The sequence below is a fragment of the Primulina eburnea genome, chromosome 4 (assembly GCF_022965805.1).
Source record: "Primulina eburnea isolate SZY01 chromosome 4, ASM2296580v1, whole genome shotgun sequence".
NCBI lineage: Eukaryota > Viridiplantae > Streptophyta > Magnoliopsida > Lamiales > Gesneriaceae > Primulina > Primulina eburnea.
This window is the reverse complement of record NC_133104.1, coordinates 1,884,708-1,908,368: the sequence shown is the minus strand read 5'-3', so window position 1 is coordinate 1,908,368 and position 23,661 is coordinate 1,884,708. Positions and strand designations below refer to the sequence as shown.

The 23,661-nt window shown below is 31.7% G+C and overlaps 4 protein-coding genes across 4 annotated transcripts; 2 read left to right on the top strand and 2 right to left on the bottom strand.

The window, feature by feature from the left end:
- Positions 1-1,309, bottom strand: LOC140830541 (protein PLANT CADMIUM RESISTANCE 2-like). The gene is made up of 4 exons (XM_073193896.1): positions 1,016-1,309; positions 822-893; positions 371-583; positions 1-234 (listed from the first exon to the last, which is right to left on the bottom strand). The coding sequence occupies exons 1-4, from the start codon at positions 1,209-1,211 to the stop codon at positions 158-160; spliced, it is 558 nt and encodes a 185-aa protein (XP_073049997.1). The 5' UTR covers positions 1,212-1,309; the 3' UTR covers positions 1-157.
- Positions 1,310-3,293: 1,984 nt separating this feature from the next.
- On the top strand, positions 3,294-4,416 carry LOC140830540 (protein MIZU-KUSSEI 1-like). The gene has a single exon (XM_073193895.1). It carries the CDS (start codon positions 3,443-3,445, stop codon positions 4,232-4,234), a length of 792 nt encoding a protein of 263 aa, XP_073049996.1. The 5' UTR covers positions 3,294-3,442; the 3' UTR covers positions 4,235-4,416.
- A 7,770-nt stretch (positions 4,417-12,186) lies between these two features.
- On the top strand, positions 12,187-13,847 carry LOC140830539 (uncharacterized). Its single transcript, XM_073193894.1, has one exon. The coding sequence runs from the start codon at positions 12,307-12,309 to the stop codon at positions 13,684-13,686; it is 1,380 nt and encodes a 459-aa protein (XP_073049995.1). The 5' UTR covers positions 12,187-12,306; the 3' UTR covers positions 13,687-13,847.
- A 2,215-nt stretch (positions 13,848-16,062) lies between these two features.
- On the bottom strand, positions 16,063-16,577 carry LOC140829671 (uncharacterized). The gene has a single exon (XM_073192976.1). It carries the CDS (start codon positions 16,493-16,495, stop codon positions 16,160-16,162), a length of 336 nt encoding a protein of 111 aa, XP_073049077.1. The 5' UTR covers positions 16,496-16,577; the 3' UTR covers positions 16,063-16,159.
- Positions 16,578-23,661: the final 7,084 nt, after the last annotated feature.

Below are 23,661 nucleotides of genomic sequence, written 5' to 3'. Positions count from 1 at the left end.
TACACATAATGAAATATTTATTTCCGAGAAAATACGATACATATTTGTATAAGCCCAAAGGTAAATAAAAAAAACACACAAGTTTAGCAAAAACAAACTAAACATACATAATATATCATGATTGGATTGATTGATGGCATAATTTTATTTTATTTTATCATCGGCTCATTCCACTTTCAACCACCGGAGCCATAGCCACCTCACGGTTGTGTTTCTCCACGTTTCCATGCCATCCTGTGCAAAAACAATTTATTCATATACACATCATGAACTTTCAAATATTATATTTTTTTTTTGTAGATAATATATATATATATATATATATATATATATATATATATATATATATATAAATGAAAGAGTTAATTACCAAGGGACATATTGTATCCACGAGACTTGAGCTCGCGATATTCTTGGCACAGAGCACAAGATTCACAGAAGAAGTGAACCAAACAATCCCCACATGGAGATTCATGCAACGAGTAATTTTCCCTCATTTTTGATCGGTAGAAACACGAATAACAGCAAGGGCATGCCGTCACACACGCTATCACTGCATACAAGGCTCCACTCTGTGCACACGCTGCGCCAATTTAAATTCACATTTATTAAATTCAATTCCCTTTTTTCCCCAACGGTGGCTCATGATTTTTTTTTAAAATTTATCTAATTAACTAACGTCATTCACAATCATTGGAAAAATAATAATAATAATAATAATAATAATAATAATAATAATAATAATTGACCACGTCCCGATTTTATTTTATTCTATTTATTAGTTATATTTTTCAGTATGTAAAGTTGGAGACTAGACTTACAACTTGATCCTTGGTCAACAATCTCAGCAATTCGGCCGAAAGTAACGCAAGGGCACCAGCACGTAACGCAACCTGATATTAAGCATGAAAGTACATGAAAACCCACTATTTCTTTATCTTTTTTTTTACTAAAAATGAAAGAATTAAGAGAGAACCTAGCTAATTGGTAGTTACAAAATGAAGCAAAAACTCACAGTTTTCGACATCTGAGAAGCAATCGAATAGGCCTGTGGACCAGGGGACTCGAGGTTTGGGCGGGATACGAGGTTGGGGCTGGCTATTCGTGTTGGAGTTAAAATCCACCGGTGAACTGACCGGACTCCCTTTCGACGCGGCATCAGCAGTTTTGTCCGAGAATTTCTGATACTCGCTCGAGTTTGAAGAAAACATTGTTAATGGGATCAAGAGAAGAAAGTAAAAAGTAGCTAGAATAATGGTTTGTACGTGGATGAGAATTTAAAGTCTTGAATTGATGATTATATGATTATGTTATATATAATAACAAAATATAAAGTTGGGAGTGATTCTAACGTTGAAAGGTCAAGACTTGCGCATGTGTGATCGTAGAATCGAAATTGATTGCAAGAGCAGGGAATTTTCTCGTCGGCTGGGTATGCTTTAGTTCATTGCCTGGTGGAATTTGATAGGAACACGTTATATTCAACTAATATATAATACTATTTTTTTAAAATAAATAATCCAATTTCCAAACAAGGATGGAGCCGCGTGGGAGTAACTGAGAAACGTCAATTGGCCTCTTTTGACTCTTCGATTGTTCATAAAATAAGGCGATATACTGCAATTGAACTCTTCCAAAATGATAAATTTTGATAACAAGAACTCAGTCTAAAACCGTCTCACGAATCAATTATATAAGGTGAATTTTTTTATATCCAGAGTATTATTTTTACTACAACAAAATTATTTTTATAGTTAATGTTATGAAGAAATATTGTGTAATATATTATAATATGCATATATGTAACTGAGTTGAACTGCCTCACGAATATGCGTTCAGAAGAAACTCTCAGGTAAATGTATATAATTATGAGAGGTAGAAGTATGATGTTATATCTTGTATTATATAAATAAGATAAAAATATGAAAAAGTGAAGTAGCTATTGTCTCTCTTTAGAATCAAAATCACATTATTCTGAGTTTTTTTTTTAATAACCGAATTTTTTTTTAATTAAAAAAAAGGTTGAAAGGGAATAAACTCTGTATCATCGGATGGATCCGCAACACGCCCCGCTCGTCTTTACGGGCTGAATCCATGGAGGCCCAATTCTCGTCTAGTTGGCTGTGTTTACGACTTTGGGCTTGCGGATTTGGAGAAGATAAGGAGTAAATTAAAGTAAAAGAGAACGAATTAAAATTACACAAGAGAAAATAAAAACAAGTCTCGGTTTAGAGAAACCGCATCATTTGTAAAAATTACACTACGAGTTTAATTTATTTTCCAATTTTAGGAGGGAAAAAGAGTTGTTTTAGATCCTAAGGCAATTAGCTAATTTGTAAATTTATTCTAATAAGTATAAGTAATATTCGAAATCAATAAATCAAAACTTACCAAAAAATATGTTCACGAGCTAACGAACCGAATATTGTAAAACTTAAGCTTTGTTTGTTTATCTTAACGAGTCTTATTTAACTCCCTAATAAAGATTGTCAACCCTCGTAATTTAAGTAGTCCAAAAAATGAATAACATATAGAAAGAAAAGTGGTCCTAAAGACACCAGAGAGAATATTTTATTTATATAATAAAACTTCACATATTTAATAAAAAATCATTAAAAAAAAACTCGAGAGAATGTTTTTATTTAGATAAAGAACGATTATTTAGAGAGTGGTCCTTAAAGACACTCGATAAAACTATTTTTTGTCTCATTTTAATTTCTTTAGAAGAAAATCTTTGCTCTAAATCCTAGAAAAAATAGATTACGGAAACGTGTCGATCTAAGGTTGCATGGGGAGTGAAAATATATTTTATTCCTGTTCTTTACAAAGGTGATGAGATAAATATCAATGTCTTCTATTTTTATTTTATTTTATTGATATGGATGATTATGAAATATCTGGCACGTAGTATGCCCATATGTTGACTTATTAGGTGTAATGGATCTTATTGTCGCACATGTTATACATTAATAAGTATTTTTTGGATATTAATAAAGATCAATTAATTAAATTGTTAAAATTGACACTACTATAGTAGGACAAATATAAAAATCATGTTACGTTGTTTCATATATCAATTTTGTGACTTGATCTGATTCGATTTGTGAAAAGTAATATTTTTCATTTTAAATTTTTTTATTAGTTATGTTACAAAAAATATTGAGTGATATATGATGATTCGAGTAATTATTTTTACCGTAAATATAAGTCAGTCGATAGTTATATGGATATAGATTTGTGTGAGCGTAAATTTATAAATAAATATGATATGATAATATTAAAATCAAAGTATGAGCATTTTGTATTATAAATACGAGGCATCATCCATGCCTCGGCCTCCACTCCACTTGCAAATATTCTACAACACAATTTCGTTGATATCTGCACATACTTATTCACGCAAATTACTGCTTATAACATTATCATAAACACCAATTAATTTATGCGCAAAAACATGGGAACACTGTCAGATTATGAACAAATAATCCCCACTCTTCCAAGAACCAGTAGCAGCAAGAGCACCACCAAGATCATCCCGGCCACTTACGTAAGATCAACTTCCAAAGACGACTACGAACCCTACCGTCGCCTCGTCCGCCGTGCCTCCAGCACCGTCACCACGTTCTTCAAATCCTTACTCTCTATTCTTTCTTTTCCGTCCATGCTCCCCTCATGCAGGTGGCTCACCCTTCCAACGCAGTACCAATCCATCGCCCCATCTCTCGGCCGAAAAGTCACCGGGACCCTTTTCGGGAACCGTCATGGAAACGTCAGCTTCGCGGTCCAAAGCGATCTTGCATCCGAACCTGTTCTTCTCCTCGAGCTTGGCGTTTCGACTTCAACCCTAGTGAAACAAATGTCCACTGGGTTGGTACGAATTGCGCTGGAGTGCGAAAAGATCCGCAAGCCTCAGCAGAGCAGGCGAGTGCTGCTCAGGGAGCCGGTGTGGACAATGTACTGCAATGGGAGAAACTGCGGGTACGCGCTGTCTCGTGCATGCAGTGAGTCTGATTGGCATATCCTGAGCAAGGTGAGGAGTGTTTCCGTTGGGGCGGGGGTGATTCCGGTGGTGGAGGATGTGCAGAAGAGCGGCGGCGCGTCTGAAGGGGAGTTGCTGTATATGAGGGCTCGGTTTGAGCGTGTTGTGGGGACGCGTGATTCAGAAGCGTTCTATATGTTGAACCCTGATGGGAACGGAGGGCCTGAACTTAGTATTTTTCTGCTTAGAATTTAATCATAAGTGAACAGAAAAACATGGCGGAAAAAAGAGGAAACTGAGTCTGTGGATTGGTTTTGTCTTCTATGTTTGCTTTCTTAAATGTATTTGTTTTTGAATAAATTTGAATCTTGATTGTACGTTATTTATTAACCTTGTAATTTGTTTCTTTATCTTCTAATAGAAAGTTTCTTGTAGTTTATTTAGTGATGGTATATTTTTCTTAATTGTTGGGAGAAGTATTTTTTAAAAAAAAAAAAAATAATTGACCAAATTTATTTTACAAATTTGTTCAAAAAAATAAAATATATGATAACCGTTTTCTGGAAATCATTATATTACATTGGTAAACTAAGGATATGAATTGTCCCCATGCAGGGTTCTACTTCTTTGTGATATAGTTGCTATAACAATATTATCATGGGAAACGATTTTCTTTCCTACTAACTTGCCTATTTTGGAGTTTTGGTCGATTAAGTTTTCCAAATTCGATTTTGGTACACTAACATATCTGTCGGCTATTTTGGTCAAGTTACTCATGTGACATCGGACAAGACAATAACTTCGAAACAACGTTAGGATTTTTCGATGGCACATCAGCACTCCGGTGAAATAATATCGAAAGCAAACAATGCATCAAAACAAAATTTTGAGAACTCAGAATTTTCCATCGGAATAAATAAAAAAAAACATAACCACAACTTTTGCCTAGAAAATGGGTGAGAAAGTAGAATTAATGATGTAGAACTCAAACGCAGGAACCTTGTCTATTTGAGTACTGAAATCATGTGAGAATAAAAAAATTAGCAGGAAAGAGTTGTCGAACTGTACATGTTTTTGTGGTAATTAGTTTCCTGCTTTTATTAAATTTAAAATTAAACCATAGCTAAACTTTTGCAGTACTATTTTATTTGTAAATGTAATTTCAAATAATATATGAACGATCAAGTTTTTGAAACGTATGACCAAATTTTGTATGACAATATTTAAATATTGAAAAAGATGTGTGATTAAACTTGACAACGAGACATTTAATTAATAAAAAATTGGAAGAAACAAGTAATAATAATTATTATGATCAGATATTCATTAACTTATTTGAATTTTATAATTCTCTCTCACCATTAATGTTGATTATTATAGATTGATAAGCTTGTTTTAGCAAAGATTTAATAAATAAAAAATTGCTGTTACATATGATTTGATTAATTATTAAAATTTATAAACATATAACATTAGTTTATTAATTATCGCGATCTGATGCCAATTATTATGGCAACACTTCAATTCCAAGTTAATTTCATTTATCATTAGTTAATACACGTGTCATGTATCGAGTAGACGATGACACTATTCGTATGAATAACATGGCTTATTTTTTCAGGAGAAAAAAAAAATCGTGCTGTGAATGAATAATTTGCTTAGATAGCATCTGTTCTCTCACGCAGCATAGAAATATATAGTAAATAATTATTTGGTGAGAGAGCTGATAGGATATTTTCATGTGCCAACCCAAGATATTTCTCAAGATATTATTAATATCTGTACCTAAGATATTTTAGTATATTTATTCAAAATATACAGATCGAGCGTAATTAATTAATGATATATTAGTTATGATTGTTTTCATTAATTTAATAATGTAATAAATTAAAACTTCACCAGGTGTGGTGTCAATAACTTCAGCCGATGCTAATAATTATTTTGTTTACTAACAAAACAAAAATTTAATTTGATATTCTTTACGGCGCGACAAAATATCTGTCGATATTAATTTACCTTATTGCATATATGTGGAAATGTAATTTGACTATGTTTCACAATAATAGTTATGAAACTTGTCAAAATTTGATCTTGGATTTTTGGGATTCGATTTTACACTAACTTGTCAAATATTTGTTATTTAACATTGATATTAATCTTATTCGTATGACGAGAATAAAACTTTTATTATGTATATTAAAATTTATCTAAATAAAATTAAATGAAAAAATAAAGCGAAACGATACCAAATATTTCAAAATTTAAGAATTTTTTTTTTTTTTTTTTGCTTTAATATGTATGTAATGTAATATATGTTTTGTTCTTACCACATGCCACGTACGTGTCACTACTCGATGAAACCCAACATTGACAAATAATAATACTAAATTCTAAATCATGTTAACTTCAATTATTAAAATCATAATTTTGCTTATATTGATTTTCTAAAAAAGTGTACAAATATATTTTTGAAAATTATAGGAAAAGTTTCTGTACCGGTATGCACGCGAATAAGGGATTTCGAGTCCTTTTAAAAAAAACTAATTAATAATAATATCCATATATAACTAGCCTAACTACATAAAATAAATAAATGAAAATGTTATCATATTAATTAGACTAAGTCACTAACGTTTACACTTGGATGTATATCATTCAATCGGTTTTAGTTTTTCAAAATGATCATTTTCAAACGATTTCATCATTAATCTTGTTCTTATGTTTGTTTCTATTTAATATTTATCATCTATATTATTCAATATCAGTTATAATTATATAATTTTCAATTTTTGATAATTTCAATTTTTTAATCGAAAATATTGATATGATACTGTTGGACTTATATATTGGGTTTGGTCCTTCTGAATGAGAAATTGGACAAGCTTGTTGATGGTAGTGGGAAATGTCTCACATTGAAAAATGAACATAGCATTGGTGATCTTATATTGATTTACACTTTGTGAATGTGTAAGAAAGATTGGCCAAAATGCTATCTCTCGCGCACGCCGACGCAGGGGTGCAAATCATGGGCCCAATTTCCAGTGGAAAAAGGCTTGACTTGTGTGCAAACGTACGAGCGCGATCTGTGTGCGTCGAATGTCAGACCGATCAAGACAAAATTTCCCACCAAGGTTCACTTGGCTTTTTCTATTTTTTTTTCTTTCAGAAATTCAATTATGAATGACCTTCCATCTGCCTGACTTTCCATAGAGCCTGCATCACTGTTGGTGCTTCAGCTGGGCTGACCTTTGGTGCTCTAGCTGGACTGACCTTTGGCCTTTCGGATGACCAACATTGACTGTCCATATGGAACCGGAGTGCCTATATATAGAGGCAGCCTCAAGTTCTTCAAACACACCCAACACATTCTCCTGCATTCTCCAACTTTCGAAGCTTTTCTTTGTTGTCTCGGCTGCTGCTTCTTCCGGCTGCTGTTTCTCTATTCTCGTAATAAAATTCAGGTACCTTTCCTCCGCCATATCGAAAAAAAATATTAAAAAGCCAAAATAATAAAATAATTAATCAAAACTGAAATCTGACAATATAAACTACACCCTTCACTAAAATCTTGGATCATAATTTATGCAAGCGTGTCAAAGTAAGACAATAAAATTAAATATTTTATTGTTCACAAATATATATATATATATATATATATATATATATATATATATATATATCCATGTGTTTGCTTCAATGTTTTGTCGTTTTACATGTAAAAATATATGCTTAGCGGATAGTTTGATTGACTAATGTTCTTCGCAAACAAATGTTAGGTGGTGTGATGGATCTTATGTCGCAAAACCATGATTAAGATTATTAAAATTGTATTAATTAATTTGTATAAACGAAAATGAAGTTAATGATTGACCCAGAAACGTCAAGCATGACGTATGTTAAAAATAGTTAATTTTTTTTTTGGATGATAAGAAATAAACTTTTCATTTTTTACAAAAGAAAAATAACGTTCCAACCTTTCTTACACTAGTTTCAGTTCGTGAACAAGTAAATGCAGATTCAATTTAAAATTGTAAGGAAAATAGATCACATAATATTTAATTCAAAACCAAAGAATTGCAAACTTAAACTTTATCCAAATCTCATGTCTTTGCTTTTGGTTTATTGATTGATAAGTTAAGTGACATTTTGTGAAGTTTATTTATTATGTTCACAATATTTGTTTAAATGTTTAATCAAATTAAATTAATGGATGTGACTAATAAGTAAATAAATAAATAAAACTATTGAATATAGCTAAAGATTTGAAATTTACTGAACGCCTACAAAGGTTGAAATTAAATAAATAGAAATGATTGCAAACAGTAATAATACAGTTTTAATTATGAAATGAATTTTATTCTACAAATAAAATTTAAAAATATAAATAAATAAATTAAATATTAGATTTTAAAACTTAAGTTATAAGAAAAGTGATTTTAGGAAATTATTATTTAATAAAAGATTTAAAAATAGATCTAAATAACAAGATAAAATTATATTATATATATACTAGATTAAAAAATAAAATAAGCACATGTAAAAATCAGTGGAGAGTCTAAATATTATATTAAATTAATTAATAATTTTTTATTACAAATTAAATTTATAAATGAAAAATTGTCACCAAGATAAGCCAACATATGCCAAATTAATAAGCATAACACTTGCCAAGTTTTAGGCTTCAACAAATGTCATAACACAAATGGCTCATCCAAACAATTTTGCCCGATAAATAGGACTCGCATGATGCATTTCATTACAAAAATTCCTCTGAAGCTCGTGGATTTTTAGATAGGGGATAATGAGTTTGAAAAAGAAACAAAAATAATGAAAAATAGAAAAAAATAAGGAAAAATATAAATTTATCACCAAAAATTCTGAAAAATTTATGTAAGACTCATTTATTACCCATAAACCATATTATGCAGGAGATGTAACAATATAACAAGTGAAATCTACTAAGAAATTTCAAAACCATGAAAAACAATTTCTGAAAAATTTAAAGAAAATTTGTTTTAAGGTAACTATTTAAAGCCTATATTAATCCTATTTCGTGAATGATTTTCACTTTTCTTTTAAAATAAAAAAAGTGTTATTTTCTACTAATTTCTTGTAAAATCCAAGAATTCTAAGTTTTATCACGATAGTATATTTTGGATCCAGGATTTATCTCATTTTAAGATGTGAGATTTGTAAGATTGAGTGAATAATAGTAAGATCGTGTATATTATTTGAAATTTCGCAAATAAATGTCTAAGATTTGAGTTGATATGGAGATACTGGGATAAAAATCAAGCAAAGGATAATAAAATCCCTAGAATTCGAAATTAATCAGTATATATGTATATATATATATACACATTTCGAAATTTGTATGGGATAAAAGATTTAAATTTCGAACAATATCACGGATAGATCATGATTTTTGATGAAGATTTGATTCAGAGTTCAAATGCAACTTTAACTCTTGATCACGATAGAAGCCAACCCCTATAAATAGGAAGGCCCTGTAGACTCGAAAATCACACCACATATCACACAATTTTCGAAAATTTGTGCTCTAGTCTCCTTAGGAATTTTCGAGCACATCGAAGCCCTGCTGTCGTCCAGCCAGTGAAATAGGAATTTCGAAGAAGTCTAGTTTTTTTCATTTTTCATCAAGAATGTAAGGCAAGTGGGCTGTTTAAAATTTCGGTTTATGCATTTGAAGGTTTCGTTTTTATTTTATTTTAAAAATTTCGGTTGAACACCGTCTACGTTTTTAATCTTGTTGCGTTTATACGTTGGCACTGTGAAAATTCCCTGAAAATGGGTGGAATTCCAACATATGGTCCTTAACAGTGGGATAAAACTGTTTTATGGCCTCACCTCCTTAGAGGATTAAAACTTAGGTACTGATATCAGTAAACCATGGAAGGGGAAAAATCGTAGTGTTATTATGTTACGAATACGATGTTACGATTATGAAAAGCATGTTGTATTTATATGTATGTTTCGAAAAAAAAATGTTGTAAAAATGTTTATGTTGTTTTCAATATCCCCCATTTACTGAGTATTGCCCAAAATACTCACCCCTTACACCATTCCCCAGATAAATCCGAAGAACATGTTGAAGAATAAGAATCTGAACAATTTTGGGGATGGTGAATTTTGTGATTTAGTTTAATCATGTTTTTTTTTTTGAATTTTAGTACTTTAAATTTTATGTTAGACGTTTCCGCGAGTTTATTTTAATTCAATTGTAAAGACTTTGGTTTTGAGATTATGATTAATAAACTGGTATTTTGATTTATACTATGCTACGAGGCTGGTGGTTTTCAATTGTGTGATTGTTAAAAGATGCCGATGTCAAATCCCGAGTTTCGGGGCGTGACATTTCTTGAAATAACAGAGTTTGACATTTGATCTGAAATTTATAGTGAAGTTTCATAAATTAATGATTTTTTCATCTATTGCATCATAGTGTGCAATTTTTTTTTTATCGGATACATTGTTATGAATATTTGATTTGCCTGATTGTTACTGATCTATGACTGATTAACAATCGGCTACTACCGAATGACTGATGGACTTAAGCCCTAGATAACGATATATGTACCAGATAACTATTCCAATGGGCAACATAGCTTCGGCTTGGAAAGTAAGTCTAATGAACATCATGGTTCATCTGAATAACGTGACTTTGGTCCGAAAATATGAGTTCATATTGACTTATAAATGATCGATAGTATGGATCTACTTGAGTATATGGAAAAAAGTGATATACTAGATCTTAATGAGAGCCATCTCTTTAGCCCACGATATTCAATTCAGAGTCTTGAATAGTCACTGTTTTTCACTTGACAAGATATCTTGTGACGATACATTATTACTGATATATGTCATCTCATATTGAATCACTGAACCGATATATCATCATTTGAATTTTTAACTATTTATAAGTTCAGTTTATTTCCTCATAAGTCCCCAAAGACTTAACTCTATTTTTTTATTGTAAATCCGAACACGTGCTTACACCACAGAAAGTGCGCGCCGTTGGAATAGTTTTCCACTAATAAAGGACAAATTCAACTCAATTAACGCTGTAACGAAATTAAACTTGATACTTTTTCACCGACAAGTGGCAAAATATTTTGATTGGAGTAGGACGTATGATTGAATACGATTTTCCGGAAAACAAGAAATCTTTAAGGTATATGTCTGGATTTATTTCCCATCTTCATATTATTTACTTATGATTTTATTTCGACGAATTTGAGAGTTGGTTTTCGCTTTCAAGAACCCCCAAAATTTAATGTTTCGCTGTAACTCTAAAATCTTGGGTCAGGCATATTAATAAAAATAGTTTTAAATTTTGGCCCACAAATAAATGAGTGGTACAGGACAGCCTACCACCGACGCCCCCAAAAACCAAATTTCGCGCTTGGAGCTGTACATCTTCAGTACGGCCCACAAGTAGCACGAGTTTGGACTTGATAGATCCGGGAGCTTATATTTTTTTTTAATTAAAAAAAAATAATAATTTGGTCCAGAGAAATCAAACAATAGGGCACGAGATCCCCATATTGAAAACGCAATTTGATTTTTGTAATAATTTATAAAAAATGATTTTATATGTTGTTCGTTTTTTTGGGTCATGATGTCGTTAGATTTTGAGTTATGTCGTAAAATTTGGACGGTGATATCGAATGAGCCACCGATCATCGTCTTTTAAAAATTATCGAGTCCTTCGAACCGACGAACTTATTGCATTGCATGCTGCAGTCAAGTCGAACGAGCTACCGTAGCTTAGCTGGGTTCCAATCACACATTTCGAGCAAAACTATCATAAAACTAATACCACTGTCGGTTAACAGTTACTCATTTTCCATTTCATATATTCACATTGTAGTTTCCTTGTTAATTTCTACTTACTTTTTTTTAATATATAAAAACAAATACATAAACTACACATTCTTTAATTATAAAGGAAAAATAAATTTGATTTGCGTTTTGGCCAAACCTTCAGGATTTCAAACGGAAAAAGGTTCGCAAGTTGATCGAAAAGTCAAATAATTAAAAACCCTTTATTCTCCTTATCTCAACTCTTGGCTTTCTCTTTTAAGAAAGCAATCCGCTTTCTTAATATTAATAAAGATAAACTTCTCTTCTTAAACTTAAATAAACATTACTTTCCGTCAATCCCCAAAGAAATATTAAAGTAATAAATAATAAATATTATTCGATGAGTTATCAAATGAAATAAGATTGGATCATTTTGTTTCGAAGTGTTGTTTCACCATTTTTATGTTCCAAAAAAAAGAATGAAGCTCAAGAACAGCTGAGGAATGGGAATTTTCTTAATCCTCTTCCCCGATCAACAAATTCATTCCACCAACGATAATCATTCCATTTTGAAGAAGAAACCCGTCAATTTCAATCTCTTTTCTCCATCTTTTTCGCTCCCTTCGTCCCTTAAACGCACCAATTCATCAAATCTACTCTACAAAGCCCAATCTGCAATCTACATCTGCGCTCTGCTTCTGTTCACAAGCCTCCTCCTTTTCACCATCTCCACCCTCCCTTCCACCACCACAAGCGCCGCCAGACGGAACTACCACCAACCCAGAAGGCAGCTGAATGGAATATCTTCTTCAGGTCGGAATTCGTCTCCACACGCATTGCAGGGGATGGGCACTTTGTACAGAAGAGGCACGCGAGCTATGAACGACCTCATTGTTGCGCATGCCGTTGAATCCCTTTCTTCGCATGAGTTCAAACTGTTTCTCAGGCTGCTGCACAGGTCTGGTACCACCTCCAAATCGGATCTTCTGTTCGTTTTCCCATCAAAATCAGCCGTTTTTGATCGCGCGATTCAAGAAGAAAACGACTACTTCATGAAACTTGTGGATCGGTACAATACTATTAATACCGTGCAATCAAACAACTACAGCTCTTCCTTTCCGAGTTTTAAACCGACCCATTTCGTGAAAAATATCAATAAATCGAAGCATACAGGGGAGCCCATATGGGGACGAAGGACCCGCAGCAATCTCAGCGAGGAAGACGGCACTGAGTCCCGGCGATTGAGTTACGGGTCGGTGGTGGGTTTCGATGTGGGGGAGCTTGACCCGGAGAGCTCGTTATCCGGGTTCTTGGATCACATTCCTATGAGCTTAAGAAGATGGGCTTGTTACCCAATGATACTCGGTCGAGTCAGAAGAAACTTCAAGCATGTCACATTAGTGGACATGAAAGAAGTGCTACTCCTCGACGACCCATTCGACAAAATTCGAGGCACCACCATGGAATCAGTTTTGGTAACCACGCAATACAGCAACGAGAAGCAAGGGAGGAGGTCGAGGAATCCAAACAAAGTTCAAAGATTGGCGATTCCGACAGTTATCATCGGCGGAGACAGAGGAGTCCGAAGACTCTCCGACTTGATGTTGATGGAAATTGTGAGGACATCGATCCAGAAGAAAAGGAGAAACTCGGTGACCGAGTCGGCACTCTTCAATCAACTCGTGGGGAGTCCGTTGGTATTGCAGAAGGTGAAGCTGATTGTGTCGACTGAGTCAATACCCGAATTGAGTTCCGCCATCTCCAAGGCAAATTACGGTGTGGTGAAGCGCGGCAACGCTAATGTGGATGTTAATTACATTTTAATGAAGCTTATTTGTTCGTCCCCAGTGGAATCCACAGTTTATAACGACTGCTACGGCTAGGTGGGTACGTGAACATCGTTCGAGTTTTTTTAAAAAAAATTAATTTTATAGAATCTTGTTTATAATAAGGATTGATCCAGGATGGTCGATGGAAATAAGGGGAGATCTCTCATTTTTGGGGGTCAAATTTTAATAGAATAACTTGCTCTATTTTTAAAAACTTATTTTTTGGGGAAATGAAATCATAAATATTATTAAGGTCCAAGAAAATTACAGTCTTCATTCAAAATATCAAAAAAAAAATTTGGAGGAGTATTCCATTTAGAAAGACAAACATAGAAACAGATGCCCTAGCAAGATTGTGAGCAATCTTATTTGCTTGTTTATATGTGAAACAGATATTGAACGATAGTCTTTGACGAAATACTTCGGGACACTATGAGATAATTGTACCAAACTTTTGAGTCATTTTCTCTTTCCGACTTGATATGGTTCAACACATTTGGTACTTGAGTAGGCCTCTTGTGCAACCCTACTAATATTTACAATAAAAAGTAACATTCTTAGCATAAAAAATAATACAACGACTGATATTCACAATAAAGAGTAATATTCTTTGCATAAAAAGTGATATTTTTTCATGAATGAACCAAATAAGAGATCCGTCTTACAAAATACGACTCATTAAACCGTCTCACGCAAATTTTGTCTTGACATTTAATGTCAATAGCTATCAATCGACCATATACGTACATCTTTGTGTTATTTGTACTCTAGATTTAGATTATATATTGTCGTTCGTCTCGTCTCGTCTCGTGCCTAGTAGTAACTTATCATCTCAATTATTTTAATTATTTTTTTGGACAACGCCTCCCTATAAATTTATATACAATATTTTAAATTTTAGAAATGGCAAACAAAAATTCATATTAATTGATGTTTGTTATGAAGGTGAGTAGTCATATGTGAGATGTGATGCAACTACCCGCATTCATTGAGCCCACGTATTTAAAGCCTTCTCATGCTCGCTTTCATAAAGGCCGAGGATTGAATGTATAAAAAAATAATGACATTGTATACAATTTGCTTGTATTACTTTCTTTTATATATCACTAATTTTGATAAATTTCTAAAACCACAAATAAAAAGTCTGTTATTGATCTTACTAGGATACTTTTGGTTTGTAATAATTCTTATTGTTAGATAAAGTAGTAGGTGGTGTTTGAGTTGTTGTACAATTTAAAAGATTTGAGTGGCACAGTTATCATAACTTGTATGTTTTGATAAAGAGACGAACACTCAATCTAATAATTAGTATCAGAACCAATCTCTTTGATTCTAATTTATTACAAACAGTGCAATTGTTGGAAGGAAATTGTTGAGGTACAATAATAGTTTCTGCTAATAATACAATTGAAACATCTAGGATGCTCGACCCATAAACTCATGAGCATTGACTTGATCTTTTGTTGGATCCATACACATGAAAATAAATTCATTTAACTAATTCCAAATCGACTCTTTAAATTAATAATATCTCAAAAACAATACTTTGACTTGTGCCAACTTGGACGAATATGTTAAGTTAATAATTTTGATAAATTAAAAAGTTTAAAGGAAGACCGTTATTTGAATATATGGTCCCATGAATACTATAATTTTAAATTAATAATTAATTCTTCACGATTACAAACCTAATAAGGATAATTTATTAAAATATAATTATTTTTATGGACAGAATTGTCGTTTTGCTAAAACGACACAGTTCGATCATGCTTCTAACATGATAATTATTACACCCCAAGTCCCCAACACTATTGTTTTTTTCCCCTTTAAATTTAGTTGCGTTTCTTCTCTAACTTTTCTTATTGAGCTCGTAGATGAAAATTTGTTTTTTTTATAACTTTTTTTTCCTTTTTATCATGGAAAAGTAGGTGTTAAAAGAGGGAGGGACGAAACATAAAAAACGAGAAAGTTTTTCGGAAAAATCGTATTTTTTAATAAATTTGAAAATTTTAAAATTCAACTCTCTTTCAATATTTCCTTAATGAAACATCAATTTTGATTCGGGTATCTATAAACATTTTAAGTTTTAGGCAGGAGCCTCGTAAACCTTCTCCTTGTGCTAGTGTGTTACTATCATTTCATCCACCTGAATTGTTATTTCTTCTACAAAAATACCATTCATTTAACTTTGTAGTTCTTACAGAAATCTCCCATCGTAATTAGCAGTCCCTTACGAAAAAGAATTCTGAAATTTATTAACATTCTTTAAACGAGGTCGGTCAGGCGAATGACGGTGTGCTCGTCTTGATTGTATAAATTAATTTAACTTGTAAATAAATTTTTTGACAAGGACTTGTTACCTACAGTAAAAAACTTGAAAATAAAATTTCGAAAAACTCTTATTTTCCCCTTCATTAATTCTTCTTTCTTTTGACAAATAATCGTGATCAAAATTCAAATTCAAATTTGAACAAAATTATCACATAAATGAAGAAGTGTTTTGATCTTGATTAAGCTCATACATGCATCAACTAGGTGTCACCAAACCATTATGCTCACTATCAGGGTCGGAATTAAGATCCAAACCCGCATTCTTGTTTTCCATGTGTTCTTTCTCAACTCCGGCGAAGTCCTCCTGCTCGAAGGACGGATTCCAAGGCGTCGCCGCCCGCTCACGGCTGGCACGCTCCTTAAAATACTTGACGGCCACCTGTATTCTCCTCAATATTGCGAAGAACTCCTCCACTTCCTCATCCGCCGGCTCCGCCACCTTGTCGACGCCGACATCCTCTGGCATTGCTTTACCTTTCTTCTCCTTAACTTCTCCGTCCTCATCCTCCCGCTTTCTCTTCTCAACTTCCATGGAAAAAAAATCAGGGAAAAAAATTGATCGAAAAATTACTGTTATGGTTCTGGGATATTGATTAAGGATCAATTATGCAAACGTACTTTATTTCGTGGATTTAAAGAATACCCGGTGCTGGAAAACGGGTAGTCTGAAGTGAGACCAAGTGTCAGTGACATCATGAGATGACGTAGGTGTTGATGACGTAAGTTGCGTGATTCCCCTGCCAGAGAAAAAATCTTGATGGAAAAGGTTTTGCCGTAGCCCGTAGAAGTCTAAAAGCTGTAGAATTAAGACACCTTGCGTAGTCGTTATGACATCATCATACTCAATTACTGGCTCATGAATATTAAAGTGTATTTTTTAAATACAATTCTTATTGTTCAATTGTTATAGATGATAATATTTTTGCAATATAAAATTATATTAAAAAAAACAGAAAAGAAAAGGGATAAGAGAGGAAAAATGTTTTAGAATGAACAATTAATTGGAATTCTTCAAAAAAAATTTCTAGAAACAATATTTATCGGAATCATTATTGTTAAAAGAAGCACGAGAGTATGTTATTGTTTATATATCGTTTAGCACAAAAACTCATATGAAATAGTTTCGTCAGTCAATTTTGTGATTAAAATATATAATCGATACAACACATGAATTTTTTTTATACGATAATATTATTATTATTCATGACAGTAATGGATATGATCAATCCATCTCACAGTAACATACTAGTAAGAAAAAATATTTGCATTTTTTTACATGCTAAAAAAATTCTAAACATTTGAAACAATGATTTCTTCAAAATTTTCAAGTAAATAATTAATTCCTCTTTCAATTCAACCATATAAAACGTGATTAATTTAAATTAACTTCGAATAGTTGCACGATCTCAAACTAATTCACAAAATTTATATCTAAAAAATATCTTAAAAATATTACTAATTACCTTCCATATCTTATTATTTATGAAGTAATGGCAACAAAAGTCACCAAACGATGGATCATAAACAGAAGCTTAGTGATTGCGGCCTACGGGTTCCCATATTATTTAAAAAAATAGAATTTTGAAAATTGTCGATTCAAATATAATTTGAAAAACTGGAGGTATAAATGTAGATTTTATCGATAAGTTTAATATTTAATCAATTGGAACATACGAATACACACGTTGGTCTCTTGTGAGATGTTTTATTCGTGAGACGGGTCAACCATGTTCATATTTACAATAAAAAATAATACTTTTTGACATAAAAACTAATATTTTTTTATGAGTGACCTAAATAGAATATCTGTATCACAAAATCGTCTCGTGAGACTGTTTCACATGAATTTTTGTACATAAATACATTCATGGCATGTTTAAATCCTGAAAAATAAGAATGCAATCAAAACAATTTCATATTGTATATTGTTAATGATATGTAAAAAACAGTTTCAAAAATAAAAATTTCACAAAAAGGTAACTAATAATGTTTGGTGGGATTTTAGCCTATCAACTAATCATGGCTTTTATGAAAGTTTAATTGTTTCTTTTGTGTTGTCTTGTTAAAATCATGGATTGGTTGAACTGTCGTTTTAGGCAACCACGGATAGTGTTCAATTGATTGCGTACTGGGATCGGAGTTTTAATATCAGAGATGATTAAAACGAGTTTGGACACGGAAGTTATGATTTTAAAAATAATTTAAATAAATTTTGTTTTTAATATGTTTTTACAAAAATAAAAAATAAAAGTAGTTTTATTGTTTGCATAAAAAATTAAAAAGTATTTTTAAATTTAAAAATAGAAATAATAGCCTAAAAACTAGAAATTTTTGCTTCTAAAGAGGTACTTAAATAAGTTTTTTTTTTTTAAAAAAAAACAATATGTTTTAAGAAAAACATTTTAACAAAAAAAGTCGTTTAGTTTATTGACTTTTTCAACTAAATGAACTCTTAAAAATTGACGCAAATGTGAATGCAAAAATTAGCACGATAATGAAAATATATAGAGAAAACTAACAAAATAAAAAAAAATAACCATTAAATAGAGAAAACTAACAAAAAAAAAAATAATAATAACCATTAAATAGAGAAAATTAACAAAATAAAAAAAATAACCATTAAATTTAGTCTCTTCAAGAAAGATGTAAACGAATCAAACTGTTCACGAGTTATTCGTAGTTCATCTCAACAAAAATTCATTAGAGATCATCCGTTAATCTTACAAAACCGAGCTCGAGCTTGGTTTATGTGGGGACCGAGACGCTAATCATTTTCTTAATCATCTTTGAGATTTAATTATCAATTAAGATAAAACAATGTCTAAAAATTTTTTTTTTTAAAGTACAAGTGCGGAATGTAATGACATCAATCTAATATATATCTCAGTATAAAAGTACAATAATGTACATTACTCACTCAAACTAATCTAAGGTTTAACTACTAAATTTCAAGTATTAAACCAATTCAACAATAAGTCCGGAATCACCACGCTAAACTCGTCTTCTCTCATCATCTTCTTGACCCCGATCTTGTCCCACCTGTTATCATGCACACATACAAAACAAGACAACAGTCGGATACTCCGGTGAGATATGAATATCCCAGTATAAAACATGATAAACATGCATGAACGCCATATAAATCATAAAGCATACTATCATGCATAAAATCAATAACAATAGGTTCCATGGTCTGTGAAACTAAATCAGATAAGCATGCAATGATAATGGTTCCCAAATTCTCTGAACTCACAATAACATAAGCATGCAAGGAATAACAATGGATTCCCTGATCTAGAAACCAATCTATCTAAACATGCTAGTCAAATCAAATCATGTCTTGACTCGACTCGATTCTAACTCTAGGGATCTCGGTGTGAATAAGACGTCAATGGATGTCACCTACCCTCCCAATCGGGGTGACTGTACGTCTTATTCCTAGACTTCGGTCTGATCTGTATCGACATCTACAATAGGAGAGGTGGTCTTCCCCTAAGCTGCGATATAACCGAACGTCTAGAAGTCTGACTGTTCTGTCAAGACTCTCCTATCTTAAATGCAATGCATATCAATCTATAAACAAAGCATAAACATCTCAAAAGATTTGAATACAAATTCTATAAACAAATCATAATATAAATAACCATTCTAGTGTGTGATTTTGGTTGGGAAACTCAAATTAGATCTCATTTGAGTTGTATCTCCCCAAACAAAACATGAATTATACCTTTGTCTTCCAGGTCTGACGAAGACGAAGTCTGGTATTCCAATCTGTCCATATCAATCTGATAATGACAATTCATAAAAAAATACCATATCAGTATATAACTCAATTCAGAATCTGTTGATTAATCCTCAACTCAATACATAATCTGATCAATATCAATGACATAACAATGCAATCTCAATCAATATCAAATCTGATCAGATGTCAGTCTGCTGATGTTTCGACGGCATAACAATACAATCTGAATAACCCCGTCAATCTCAACATCACAGATATAATACTAGAACTCAAAATCAATACTGATATAACGCATAATCTCAACGATAACATAAATTTGATATCGAATCTCAGTCAAATCAACACCAAAAATCATAACAATTACAGAAACAGTCTGTTCTTTAATCTGACTTCAATTATACCATGTCTATTGTAACAGAAACACCACATCTGATTCATATTCAATTCCGACAATCTCATAAATTCAAATCTTGTCTAAACGTAATAAAACTTACGTCCTGTAGTAGCTGTCAACGAGAGGATCGCAAAACTGTGTCCTGATTAAAAATCGGATCATCGGTACATGCAAAATCACAATTCTAGTATCAAATGAAGCTTTAGAGAACTTTTCTATGAAAGTCTCGATTCTTTCTTCCTGTAGATGCCAAGGGAGATGAGAATATATATCTCAAGCAAGCATGATATGCCAAGTGTCCCCCTCAAGCCAATATTGCACTTTAGTCCCTCAACTTTTCACTATTTGCAAATCGGCCCTTCAATAATTACGAAATTGCCATCAAATTTAAATCAAGTAGTTTTCCACTTAATTACGAAATTGCCATCAAATTTAAATCAAGTATTTTTCCACTTAATTACAAAAATGCCATCAATAATATTTTCTTTTCAGGGTCTCATAAAATTGATAACATCTCGGGCCTTACAATTTATCTACTGTTCGCGAGAATGTTCGTTTATATAGATCACAAACTGTAGCTAGCTAGAGTTGGCTCGTTTATTTGGTTCAAGCTTGGCTTGCCTACATATCATGAATATTCTCGTAAACATGGCTCGTGAGTTCTGTTCATTTGTTGAATTTACAAATAAAAATATTGATACTAATCTATTTTGAAGGATTTGATTATTAGAATACAATACTTTGTTGAAAGAAAGATGAGTTTATACTACTTAGCTACAATTTCATTTTTGAATTTAATTTAAAGATCATCCTATTAAAATGTTCTTTAAAACAAAATAACAAAAGCAACTTAACCGAAATTCACCAACTTATTCTTTTTTCTTCCAAACTGTACACAACTTAGCCATATGAAATATTAAGTAAATTTATACTTTGTTGAAAGAAAGATGAGTTTATACTACTTAGCTACAATTTCATTTTTGAATTTAATTTACAGATCATTTTGATAAAGCCCTAAAATCTAAATTCTAAGATGATATAATATGACGGATAATTAAAAAATTTATATGCTAAATTGATAAATCATTTGAAATTAATAAATATTTTAAATTAATGAGATCAAACTTAATATGATTAGAATTTAGAATTATGATTTTACTCTTATTTGACAAGATGAATTTTATTATGTGATGATTGAAATGAATAAGAATAGAACTAAAATAAGAAAAAAATTGTATAATAACATAATAATTTTTATTTATTTATATGTATAATAAATGATGATTCGTTCAATAAATTTTCTAATAAAATGAAATAGAAATTCAATTTAAAATATTTTAAAGAAAGTAGAAGTATATATGATGAATGATATTTTAGAGTACTTTTAGTTAAATATAATTATCTAAACGAAACTTGTCAATGTGTTAAACTTTATTAATAGGATAATACATTTAATTTTATTTGTGAATGAAATAACAATTCAATTTAGAATATATGAAAAAATTAGAATATAAATAATTATTTTAGTAATTAAAATTATCCAATAAAATATTTAAAAGTGTTGAAAACAAACTAAAACAATTCATTATATAGTATGATCAAGCTCAATTCTATTTTAAACGAGCTTCAAACCAGCTCATTGTATATCCGACAATCTCGTAAACAAATTCGCTTAACGAGTCGAGCTCGAATTATACTCGTTGAACATAATAAATAAGTTATTAACAAATCAAAATACAACTAAGTTTAATCATTTTAAAATGAGACCAGCTCAAACTCTCATTATAAAAGTTCAAAAAATTAAGTTTTGTTATTTGAGAATAAATTTATAGATTTTGGAATTTAGATAATATTAATCGGAGGGTAAATATCAATTGTTATTACACAACGTAACCAATATTTTAATTTGGTGACACGCGTCACGCCCTGGTCAGATGTGTGTATAAATTATACATCTAATTAAATCTCAATTAATCGAAAATAGAAATCCAAATCCCAAAGCTCCACGTACGTACTAACCCGAATTCGGAACATTATCGGCTTCAATTTCATTAACCGGGTCAGAATTAAGATCCAAACCCAAACCCACCTTAGCATTTCCCCCCTCCTCTTTACCAAAATCTTCCGTTTCCAGTAACGGAATCCACGACGCTGCCGTGATCTGACGGCCGGTACGCTTCTTGAAGTACTCCAGTGCCACCTGCATTCTCCTCACCATGACGAAGAACTCTTCCACCTCCTCGTCCGCCGGCACTTCCACCTCGTCCGCCGGCACTTCCACCTCGTCGCTGCCATCTTCATGCCGCGCCCTTCCTTTGGGCCGGTCAGCATCTCCGTCGTCATCCTCCCGCTTTCTCTTCTCCACTTGCATTGTTATGTAGCAGAAAACTTGGGAGGAATGAAATTACAATTCGTAAATATTAATGAAATAATTTAAATAGGCTGTCGGAGCAAAATATATTTGTCAAATAAATGAATTAAATACGAAATTTATTCTGCTTACGTCATTATTCCTCGTGGGAATAAAGGAAATGTGCAATTGTTTTGAGTGACCAATTCGCAACCACGAATTTTGGGTCTGAAAATACTTGGACTTTGGTGGGGTTGGTTGTTCTCGAATAATGAAATAACATAATTGAGAATAATATTTCGTACAATTATGCCTTTTATCTCTAATTCAACACCACTATTTAACAAGTGACTATTTTAACGAATTAATTTTACGATATAGATTTAAGATCTGACATAATATGTGAAAAAATAATATTTTTATGTCAAAAATTTATTTTTTTTATCTAAATATATAATCATGTCAACGCATCTAACGAATATAAATATGTGATAAACGTTAGAAAGGAGACTTTCTTTTATTTATATGGCAAGATTTAATTAGTTACGCGAATTTTGAAGATCAAATATTCATCTAATCGAAAAATTTTAAATTTTGGTTAATTCATTTCACGTTTTTTTTGGAATTTTTTATTTGCTGGCTTTATGTACTTGCAAAGCATTTGGCTGATTACTTTTCTGCGTTGAAAAAGCTCGTCTCCTTCCCTCAACTTCCACAACATCTGCGTAGTGGTTTATGTTAGGGGCATTATAGAAAAATAATTTTTTTTTACTATTTATATGTTGACACAATATATACTTGAATATTTAGTTGATTTTTTAATTTTTTTATTATATATATTTATTTGTTTGTAATTTTAATTTTCTATATATCAAATTTCAATATTATTTTATTATTTTTATCTTGTTATAATTTTAGTTATTTTTTTATGTGAGATTGATGAGACATTGATGTGACGTTGATATAACTAAGATAAAATTTGATATCATAGTGATTATTCAAAAAATTTACTTTGAGTTCGGTCTGGTGAACGAGTCTTTAAATCTTCCAAGCTTTTGATATCGGGTCTGTGCTGAAGGGTCTGCACAGACAAAAAGAGGGTTAGGTGGCGCTGATTATGAATGCAAAGAAAAAGTGAGATATAATAGTATTGAGTGAGCGAGAGAATGTGAATCCGATAAAATCGTGACCAATAGCTAATATTTATAG